Source organism: Phocoena phocoena, chromosome 15, assembly GCF_963924675.1.
Source record: "Phocoena phocoena chromosome 15, mPhoPho1.1, whole genome shotgun sequence".
In the NCBI taxonomy this organism is placed as follows: Eukaryota; Metazoa; Chordata; class Mammalia; order Artiodactyla; family Phocoenidae; genus Phocoena; species Phocoena phocoena.
Genome location: NC_089233.1, coordinates 8380548 through 8391559, shown reverse-complemented (window position 1 = coordinate 8391559; position 11012 = coordinate 8380548). Strand labels below are relative to the sequence as shown.

Below are 11012 nucleotides of genomic sequence, written 5' to 3'. Positions count from 1 at the left end.
GCGGCTTCGTAGGCACCATGGGGCCGAGCTATAGACTCTTTGTCTGCCTTCTGCTCTGGGGGAGTCTGGAGCTGTGCAACCCCCGGTCCGTCTGGCATGATGAATCCCAACATCTCATGCCATCGAAGCCACCCGCCGTGATGGTGGAGTGTCAGGAGGACCAGCTGGTGGTTACTGTCAGCAAAGACCTTTTTGGCACCGGGAAGCTCATCAGGCCTGCAGACCTTACCCTGGGCCCTGACAGCTGTGAGCCGCTGTTCTCTCTGGACACAGATACCGTGGTCAGGTTTGAGGCTGGGCTGCATGCATGCGGCAACAGCGTGCGGGTGAGGCTTGGGCCCCCTCGGCAGCCCCGGCCTCGGTGGGATGACCTGGGAGGGGGCCGGTGATGGGGAGTGTGGATGCAGAGCTGGTGTCAGGCTGGGCTGGGGTGAATTCCTTTCATTTGTGGGGTCGGGTGGCTGGAGTAGTTGAGGCCTGAAGCTGGGCCTCAGTGGCATGGGGACGCGGGGGAGTTCCTGCCTCTAGTTGCCTAAGCTGGGGAGGTGGGCTGCAGTCCAGAGGTGGCAGTGCCCTTTGGGCCAGACTGGGCACCTCCGCTCCGATTCCTGAGGATTTATGAACCCCTGGAGGGCGTCCAGGAGAGATGTAGCTGATGCAGGGGAGGAGGGTGTGATAGGATCCCCTGTGGGTAGCCCAGCACTTGTGAGGGGCCCTAGAAATTTGTATGGAAGAGATGAGCTTTGACACCTCAGAAAGCTCGGAAGTCATCTCAGAAAAAAAACACAGCAGAATTTTGGCATCCCTCATTCATGTTTAATGGCTTTGAAGCCTTGAACTAAAAGTGATGTTGAGGGAGGGGGCAAAGGGCATCGTGTTCGTCTGTGTCGAAGAGGCTCAAAGTGGGTCGCATAGGAGCAGTCTCAAGTAGGGGGCACGTACAGGAAGAGAGCTGAGTGATATTCGGGCCAGACGCCTCCCAAGGAGAGTGGGGAGGGGCAGAGCCTCAGACTAGAGGAGGGGCCTTTCAGCAAGGCAGGGCCTGACCGGGCCCAGCTGGTGCACGATTCCCTGGACCGACTTCTGCTCCGGCTCAGAGAGCCTGTCCTCCCCTCTGTCATGCCCCCCTGCCCACCTGGCCTTGAAGCACCATCAGCCCCCGGAGTCCTCCTCTGGGGCTCTGGTCTCAGTGTGGTGCCCAGGGCTGTCCTCGAAGCCTCCTGGGCCTTGTTTCCCTGGGGAGAGCATAGGGAGGCCGCAGGAGTTAAGGAATAATCCTAATTTAGTAACTCCCAGCCTTGGGGCATTAGAATCACCTGGGGAGTGGTTAAAACTCCTGATTCCCACAGCCCACCTTAAAGCGGAATGGAGGTGGGGACAGACATCAGTAGCTTTAAGATCCCCAGCTGACTCCACCGTGGAGCACGGCCTGATGACGCCTGTCCCCAGGACAATGTTGCCCGGTCTCGCCAGACGAGAATCCTGCAGGGACGGGGCGGCTTCCTGGGAACGCTACCTGTGCCGGTTCTTGGGGCCCACACTCGGTTTAGGGATGCTCTGCTGTCCTGAAATTCTTTCCTTTTGAACAAGGAGCCCCACGCTTTCACTTTGCACTGGGTCCCACGTATATGCAGCCACTCCACCTGGGGCCCTCGCTGATAGACAGGATTCTCCCCTGAAGTTTGAGCGGGCGGAGGGCAGGGCCAGGCAGCCGTTCACTGGGGGGCCGGGGCCGGGGGGCAGGTGCTGCAAACTGCCCCAGCGGCACCTGCTTGTGCTCTTCCGGCCTCAGGCAACCGCTAAAAACCAGCTTCCCCTTCTGTGAAATGGGCTTGAGAATAAGTCAGAAGAGGGAGGGCGAGTTAGGTAGTAACTGCTGTGGCAGTGAGTTAAAATTCCTGGAAGTTTCTCGCCTCTTCCTGGAGGCTTTCTTGGCCTCAGGCCTCTCCTGGAAAAGGAAGTGGGGTGTGTGTGTGTGTGTGTGTGTGTGTGTGTGTGTGTGTGTGTGTGTGTGTGTATTAGGGTGGGGTGAGGGCAGCAGTCTGAGAAGGGAGCATACACCCGATGTCTCTGGTCATTGGGTGCTGCTTGGTGATGACACGGAGCTGATCCAGACTCGCTGCGGTGGTGTCACCACTTTGGGGTGAAAAGAGGTGCGAAGGGGGTGCCTGTCCAGGCTCTCCCACGTTGTCAGTGGCAGAGCAGGCTTTGACCCCAGGGCCTGTGTTCTCTCCACCACCAGAGGATGGCCCTCCTGCCCCTGGCCGGGCACATCAGGGCAGGTGATGCTGGGAGAGTTAACCCCTCCCCTTTCCCTCAGGTGACCGAGGACGCCCTGGTGTACAGCACCTTCCTGTTCCATGACCCCCGCCCTGTGGGAAACCTGTCCATCCTGAGGACTAACCGCGCGGAGGTCCCCATCGAGTGCCGCTACCCCAGGTCCGTGTGGGATGGGCCTGTTGCTGCCCCTGGCACAGAGGTCCCTCGGCAGGCACGTCAGCCTCCTGGCAGCATCTAGCTGTGAGGAGGGGGAGGTGCTTGGGCTGCGGTCACTGCCCTCAGTTCTGGTGGGAAGGGAGGGCCTGCTGCCTCTGCTCTGAGCCTCTGAAATTGGTCCGGGCCACAGCTGCCTCTTGGTGGAAGCTGCGAGGCTGCCCGGCCACTGGCGCCCTCAGAGCTCAGAAGTGGTCTTTCAATAGCGCAGGGGTGGGTGCCAGGCTCTGACTCTGGCCATCACAACCTGCTCCCTCCCTCTGGCTTTCCCGCAGCGGCTGAGCAAGAGTGGGGAGGCCCCAGCATGAAGCATGTGCCTGTGAACTGGGGCATCGAGGTGGGAGGACAGGGCGAATGGTTTATAACTACAACACCTGGCCCTGTGCTGGGCGGAGTGTGAAGGCCTTGAACCCTGCCCTCCTATCTGGGAGTGGGGAGGGGAGATGGTGTTGATACCACGAGGAAACAAGGGATGAGGCATGTGTGGAAGGGCTTCCCAGAACAAGATCCTGGAGAGGGGGGCCTCGGACAGAGGGCAGACACATCTGGGCAGAACCGTACACACCCCAGAGGAGGGCAGCGTATCACTAGTAGGGGCTGCAGCCCAGGGACCTGGAGCCCCGGGCCAGGTGTGGACGGCTGCTGTTCTCTTCCCAGGCAGGGCAACGTGAGCAGCTGGGCCATCCTGCCCACCTGGGTGCCCTTCAGGACCACGATGTTCTCGGAGGAGAAGTTGGTTTTCTCTCTGCGCCTGATGGAGGGTGAGCAAGGAGAGTTGGGAGGGGACAGCCAGCAGGGAGCGCTCTGGCAGACCCTCACCCTGGCCGTGCCTTGCAGAGAACTGGAGCACCGAGAAGACGACGCCCACCTTCCAGCTGGGAGACAGAGCCCACCTCCAGGCCCAAGTCCACACCGGCAGCCACGTGCCCCTGCGAGTGTTCGTGGACCACTGTGTGGCCACGCTGACGCCGGACTGGAACACCTCCCCTTATCACACCATCGTGGACTTCCACGGGTAAGGCTGGGCTTACCTCTCTAGGCAACGCTTGTGCAACACGACCTGTGTCACCCTCCTCAATCTTTAACTGTGTTTCACTTGTTCTCTTTCAAGTTGTCTCGTGGACGGTCTCACCGATGCCTCATCTGCTTTCAAAGCACCCAGACCCAGACCAGAGACCCTCCAGTTCACAGTGGATGTGTTCCACTTTGCCAATGACTCCAGAAACACGGTAATGGCTTAAGAGCCTGGAATAAGGCTGAACTCATGGGGTCAGGCTGACCAGGCTTACTAGCCGGTGTGGTCACTCACTAGCTGTCCCCTTAAGCGCTGATTTAATAGTTCTGCCCTATCCTAGTAACTTATCAAGTAGAAAAAGCCATGGGCTCTAGTGAGATCTTTGGGAAGGCACAGGCCCTAAGAGGCCGGTAGAAAATCCATGAAGGATGGAGAAATTCAGGGATCCTGGAAAGAGAACGAACTAGGAGAATAGGAGCGCAGGAGACCTAGCTGACAGCTCACATCGGATGAGCACCAACCATGCAGTGTCTGATGACCAAGTCACTGACTTTGTCCTCACCAAGGTCAGCAGGGCCAGAACCCAGATGGGTTGAGTAAAAGGACTTAATAAGAGCAGGTGTCAGCCTTCCTGGAGGCTTTCCAGAAGGGCAAGGGAAGCAGGGGTGAACTTTTCACGCTAGGTAGCCTCTCGAACTTGATCATAGGCTAGACCTGTGACTTTTTGAAACCTGAGTGCGTCAGCATCACCTGGAGGGCTTGTTGAAAGAGACCACTGGGCCCCCCGCCCAGGGTTTGGTTCAGAAGGTTTGGAGTGGAGCCTGAAATCTGCATTCCTAATAAGTTTCCAGGTCCTGGTGATGCTGCTGCTCTGGGGTCCACCCTTTGAGAACCACTAAGCTAGGAAGCTCAACTTGACACTAAGGGTGGCAGAGGGGGGAGGGAGCTAAAACGTGGATCACTCGTGATGGCTGGGCAGGAAGCACAGGTAGGACTGGCCTCTAGCCAGAAAGTGCTGGTAGAATCTTACAAACGAAAATCAAGAAGGTTTTAAACAAGTTTCCTGAGATAGGATTGGGAGGATGTGAAATTTGGAATAGCTGGTCAGGAAGGATTAGTGACTAAAGCAGGGATTTTCAGCTCTGGCTCTGTACTAACCACCTAAGGGTCATCAAAATACTGATACCTCCCATATATTTTCATGTAACTGAGGTGGGGCCTGGCATCGAGGTGGGGCCTGGCATCAACTTTTCCAGTTTCTTAAAATCTTCAAAAGTGAAGCCAAAAGAATTTCACAGCAAACAGCTATGTACCTACCATCTAGGTTCTACCACTAGTATCTCACCATACCTAGCCACTAGTCTCTTTATTTAGAAATGCATCAGAAGATATTTAAGCCCCCTGGCGCATCTAATAAGCAGCTAGGTTTACAAACCGCCAAACCAGAGGCTTACGTGGCTGGCTGGCATTGAGGGACGAGCGGTGTGAATTTTTAGACTTCGCTGATGCTATCTCACCATACCCAGAAGTCCTGTTTGGAGAACAGAAGTTATCTGCTACAGGTGGTAGACAGATAGAAGGGAGGGCACAACTGAAGCTACTGGGAGACGTCCTGGAGCTTTCTGATGGCGGGTCCTGGGTTGAATGGGGCTGGGGATAAAAGAAAATAGACTCGGGAAGGGTGCCAGTGCCAAGATCGGTGACCCTGGGGGGCCTAGGGTAGAAGATGCTGGTTAGGGTAGGGAATCGACCTCGCAGGTGGTCCAGGGATGAGGAAGGAGGGGGATGAGGCTTCACACAGGTGGTGGCCATCAGCATGGGTGACTCTTGAGCGGGCATCTGCCTCTCCAGGGATGGGGTGGGGGTGACTAAGATCAGAGGACGATCCTGATCAACGGAAGGCAGCCTTGAGCTCTCGGAGGGCTCTCCCTCAAAGGTGGGCAGGTGGCTTGGCGGATGGCGCAGCTGCGGCACAAGAGAGAAAGCTAACGAGGAACCACCCTGGGATCTGAGGCCCCAGTTAGCATCAGCGATATGTTCTGGGAAGAAGCTGAGGCTCAAAGCGGTTCCCTTCCTGGAGTGGGAACACTAAGGGACCCGGAAGCCCTTCTTTGGTGAGGGGGCTGGGGTGTGTGTGCAGATGGAAGGCAGAGGCAGCCAGAAGTGCAACCGGGCTGGTTCAAGTTTCCGAAACGGTTACCCTGCGGGCACGCTTGGCCACTAGGTGGCGGCCGAGGCTTGTGGTTCTGCAGTAGGCTTTAGGAAAGGCTGTGGCACCTCGGTTTCTTTGCAGGATTTGGGGTGTGTGTGCATGTGTGTGTTGAGACCCTGAAGTATGAAGGGGGACCTCTGACTGTGGGGACCTCTTCCAAAAGGATGCAGGCTGACCTGAGCTCTGGTTTTGTCAAAATCCCCCCCACTCCAGCTGGCCGGGTGGGATTTTGGCCCTTGTGGACTTGATTTCCTGTCCCTGAGGTTCTGACTTAATGGGCCCCGGGGCTTAGGCATTCTAAGTGATTGGAAAAGTAGGGGAAAGACCAGAGGAATAAAGATGATGGTGCCGATTTAGAATCCAATTTGTGACTTGCTCTGACGTTTGAGGAGGGTTAACCTCTGAGCCTGCACTATCCCATCTCTAAAGTAGGCTTCCCCTCCCCGTCAAGGGTTAAGGGTTAGAGAAGAACTGGCTTACTAGTCACTGCACTGCCTAGAACTCCACCTCGTAACAGCTGCTCTTATTTCCAGATCTATATCACCTGCCACCTGAAGGTCACTCCGGTTGACCAAGTCCCGGACCAAATAAGCAAGGCCTGTTCCTTCAGCAAGTCCTCCAATAGGTAAGACCAGATTGGACATAACAGGGGTAGCAAAGTGGCCACGCTCCTGTTGATTCCCCCAAGGTGCCTACTGTCGGCAAACCTCTTCCTGCAGACTGCACAGCCGTCTGACCCTTGTGTCTTTCCCTCTCAGATGGTCCCCGGTAGAAGGCCCTGTTGATATCTGTCGATGCTGTAACAAGGGGAGCTGTGGCGTATCAGGCAGTTCCAGGAGGCTGCGCCACCTGGAGGGACAGTCTGTTCCCCGCAGTCGCAGGCATGGTAGGTTTCCATAGGGCCTCAGGTCTATTGCCCTCCCCTCGGTCTAGGGCACTGGATGTCACTCTAGGGTGACACTTGTTCCCCATTTAAGGCTGCTTACCCCTAGGGGGATGCCATTTCGGGGCTAAGTGAGAGAGGCCCCAAGCCTTCATTCACCCTGCTGTCGGCCGGGGCCATTCTGTAGTCATCCTGGAGTCATGACACATAATCAGGGGTGTGGAAGAATAATGCAGCTGTTAGAACTAAACCTACTGGTCTAGAACCCACTGAGCAACCCCAAACCCCTAACCTGACTCCTGTGTACGGACTAAGGTGACCCTTGGATGTCTTGTCTTTCAGTGACAGAAGAAGCAGATGTCACAGTGGGGCCACTGATCTTCCTGGGGAAGACTAGAGACCACAGTGTGGAAGGGTCCACCTCCTCTCCCCCCTCGGTGATGCTGGGCTTAGGCCTGGCCACTGTGGTGTCCCTGACTCTGGCCACCATCGTCCTGGGTTTCATGGGGAAGCGTCGGGCTGCTTCCCACCCCGTGTGCCCTGTGTCTGCTTCCCAATAAAAAAAGAAAGTGACCTCTGGGGTGTGGCACAGTAACTAGATAGGGGTGAATTGGGAGGGGCTGTGAAGGGGCGGAGGGTGGACTATAACAGGGTCGTGGGTGCAAGCAGCGAGATTGAAGTGCCATTGTGTCTTTAGCAAGTCTGTGTATCAGAGCGGATGGGGCTTGTCTTCCCAGGGCAGGTATAATCCCACATCTCCAAGGAGGCCAAGATGAGAGGTGTTGGGGGCTAAAGTAGGGTGACCCCTGCCAGCCCCGCTTCTAGGGGGCCAGAGGGTCCTGGCTCTGGGCCCTATGGATCTGATGCCAGGGCTGGGGACAGGGAGGAAAGGACCTGTAGTCGCCTTCCCTAATGGCAGCAGGCACGAAGCCACATGTCCACGTGCTAGAAGCCTGATGGTCTAGGGCAGTGGTCACCTGGGACCTGAAGTTGCTGTAGGGGAGCCCTTCTGGGGGATGAGTGTCATGGCCAAGTCACCAGCTGCGGATGCTTCAGGGCTTCCTGTGACCGAGGGGAGCTGCCTCTTGGCCTCCCCCACTTTCATCACTCCCCCGCAAGAAGCTGCCGTGCTCCCCCAGGCCCTGGCCACAGCCTCTGGGAATGCTTAGCAAGGGAATGGTGCCCCGGTGGTGCCCAGGAAGCTTGTGGCCCCTCTCCAGGGGAGGTGGCCATGCTCCCGCTGTTGAGGGCCATGACGTCCCCACCATCGGCTGGTCCTTAGCTCCCCAACCTCACCACCGGCTGCGACTCATTCTCACTGGGTAAAGATCTCCTTCACCGTGGAATCCCAGCTTTGCTAGTCACCTGCTGTGAGCCTGGGCATCCTTGGGGGCAAAACGGGGCTGGTACCTGCTGGGCAGGGCTGTTAGGCATAAACTGATTGGAGTCAAATGGCACTTAAATATGTTCAGAGCAAGATCTGTGCGATTCTGGGCCTCAGAAGTACAGGAAGGCCTAGGTCCTTCCCCTCCAAGCATGGTTTTGTGAACACCTTTGGGCATCACCTGGGGATCTGTGGGAAAGGCAGAGTTTGGGGCCCCATCCCAGACCTAAGAATCTGCATCTCAACAAAATCCCCAACTGATTCAGGTGTGTGAAGTACTCTGGGCCAGCGGAGTTCCATCAAGAAGGAATCCTGTCCCCCGCCCCCATCAGGTGTGCTGTACGGGAGTAAAAGACTCGGGTAGAAAGCGTGGGCTTCCTGGAGGTGGTGATCCTGGAGCAAATCCTCAAACAACGAGCAGGTCCTAGCTGGGCAAAATGGGGGAGGTGGGTGTGGAGGGAGGAGAGGATGGTGAGAACCTGTGGCTGTAGAAATAGAGGACCTGGATGTCCAGTAAGGGGGAGAGCGGAGAGGCTGGCCACATAGGGCTGATAACATGCAAAAGAGCCACTGAAGGGCTGAGTGCCATGGATGGGCCATCTCTGTCAGGGAGATCGACCGAGCAGCCGAGTAAAACCTGGAGGCTGACAAAAAGCCAGCCTGGCTCCCTGCCACGGCCGGGCTGGCAGGTCACTTCATCTGTAAGATGGGACTGTCTGAAGACTGAGTTACTGAGCACTTGGTGGGATCCTGGGTCACGCAGCACGACCCCTGGGCCAGATGGCCTGTCTCACATCCCACCCAGCTCCACCCCTGCCCGAGCCCATTCCCTCCTCCTAAGAATCATCCTGTTTCAGATGGGGGAGTTCTCCACGTCAGGATTATGGTGAGGATTCATGTGACACTTGGAATGCAGTGTGTGTTCAGAGCTGGTCTCCAAGCAAAGGCTACTCCCAGGACCCCCTGGGAGACGGTCCTCGCTACAACCACCCACCTGTTACTTGCCCTCATCGTCCTGGCTGTTGCAACATCTTGGGAACTCTTTTCTCATTCAACTTCTGCTGTCCTCCGAGGAAGTGGCTGCGTCTGGTGTGGGAAGGAAGTGTGCCGAGGACATAACCTCAAGTGTCAGCCCCAGCTAGTTCCAGGGGGTGGGTGCCCTCAGCTCGGGCGGAGAGGCCACCTCCAGCGGTAATGTCAGAGGACCCTGCCTTCCCGCCTGAAGGTGGAGCTTCCGTGGGAAAGGGAGGAAGATGGCAGGCCCATTGCTCAGGCCGCCTCTTTCCCAGGCATTTGGGGAAAGTCCCTATTATATCCTGGGACACTCTCGGTGAATCAACACTTTGAGTGTTTAAAAAAACTGCACCCAGAGTCACATAGCACATCCTGTGGGCTCCAAGTGCACCTGTTCACTCTCTTGGGAGACCCCACACTCCACCCTCCTGGACCAGGTTGCAGCTCCAGCCTATGGGTGTGCCCCCATGGTAAAAAGTTTAAAAAATAAGACAACTTAATCTTAAAATTTTGCCTTCCTAATAGCCAGGGGTAAAAAGGGAGATATGAGGTATGTTAAAGAACAACGAGGGCTTCCCTGGTGGCGCAGTGGTTGAGAGTCCGCCTGCCGATGCAGGGGACGCGGGTTCGTGCCCCGGCCTGGGAAGATCCCACATGCCGCGGAGCGGCTGGGCCCGTGAGCCATGGCCGCTGAGCCTGCGCGTCCGGAGCCTGTGCTCCGCAACGGGAGAGGCCACAGCAGTGAGAGGCCCGCGTACCGCAAAAAAAAAAAAAAAAAAAAAAAAAAAAAAGAACAACGAAAAGAAGTCATCCCACAAATATAAAATTAAAACATGTCAGAGATCTTGTTTGAACTCATTCATTGAGGGAAACTGCAAGATGGAAAAAACTGGTTCAAAGGAGAATCCAAAAAACAGATTTACAAAGGTGATCAGGAATGCAGTCATGAATTTGCTGATAGAGGCAAAAATGGCTTTCACAGACAGAAATCAATTGCATCTCTATGGGTAAGAGTTATTTGCATTACTATTGATTTTGTAAAATACCTTAGTCAAAGACTAGGAAAGGCACAGATTCTTATAGAATCAGATACCTAGGTGTTCTCTAACACCCTTCCAGATTAACTTTTTGCCCATTTCAAAATTGTCTTTTACAATTTTTCCTGACAGGTGTGAGACTTATCAGGTATTTTTATCAATGGATTCTGAGCAGCTCCTAGGGGCTGATGGAAGTTTCCAGGAGGAGGTTGGATATCACCAGAAAGATAACACTGTGTCTCCCAAGGGACCACCTGCCCTCAGCCTTCAGGTTAGGACACCTTGCTTGTCCACACACCACAACTAATCCCTTCTCTTGAGCAACTCAAGATTCCAAATGAGTGTTAAAAATAAAGTTCAGGGCTTCCCTGGTGGCACAGTGGTTGAGAGTCCGCCTGCCGATGCAGGGGACGCGGGTTCGTGCCCTTGTCCGGGAAGATCCCACATGCCGCGGAGCAGCTGGGCCCGTGAGCCATGGCCGCTGAGCCTGCGTGTCCGGAGCCTGTGCTCTGCAACGGGAGAGGCCACAGCAGTGAGAGGCCCACGTACCACACACACAAAAAATAAATAAAAATAAAGTTCAACTGAGTAAATTTAACCTTATTGGCTTCATTCCACAATTCATGAGTTCGGCAGCATTCCATCTAGCAAATAGAAAGGAGCTCCAAAGAGCTGTACAAAGTGAAAGGCTTTTATAGGCAGAAGGGGGTGGGAAAAGGAAGTTTCTAGCAAAGAGTGGATTGTTTCAGGCAAAGTCACCTTCCTATGGGGGACAGAAAGGGTCTATGGGGCGAATTACTTCAGTAGTGCTGGCCAGGTAATTCCAGATTGACTGGTTAAAGGTTACTTTCCTGGGAGAGGCTGAAACTGCAATTAGGTAATAAGTCTTGGTTTGCTGACATGCGGCTTAGCACAACTGACTCCATTTTGGACCTGATCTCCGGTGGCCTCGGCCTTGCAGCAGCTTGAAGCAG

General features: G+C 55.4%; 1 protein-coding gene across 1 annotated transcript; it reads left to right on the top strand.

Annotated features, from left to right (window-relative positions):
• Window positions 1-7176, top strand: ZP3 (zona pellucida glycoprotein 3). Its single transcript, XM_065891995.1, has 8 exons — window positions 1-326; window positions 2321-2439; window positions 3151-3254; window positions 3331-3508; window positions 3605-3722; window positions 6254-6345; window positions 6479-6606; window positions 6946-7176. Exons 1-8 carry the CDS (start codon window positions 18-20, stop codon window positions 7161-7163), a joined length of 1266 nt encoding a protein of 421 aa, XP_065748067.1. The 5' UTR covers window positions 1-17; the 3' UTR covers window positions 7164-7176.
• Window positions 7177-11012: the final 3836 nt, after the last annotated feature.

Excerpts from the sequence above, each read along its gene's own strand:
- ZP3 (XM_065891995.1), top strand. The coding sequence starts at position 18 with ATGGGGCCGAGCTATAGACTCTTTGTCTGCCTTCTGCTCTGGGGGAGT. Across the intron at positions 3,255-3,330 it reads CTCTCTGCGCCTGATGGAGG|AGAACTGGAGCACCGAGAAG; the intron begins GTGAGCAAGGAG and ends CGTGCCTTGCAG. Across the intron at positions 3,509-3,604 it reads ACCATCGTGGACTTCCACGG|TTGTCTCGTGGACGGTCTCA; the intron begins GTAAGGCTGGGC and ends TTCTCTTTCAAG.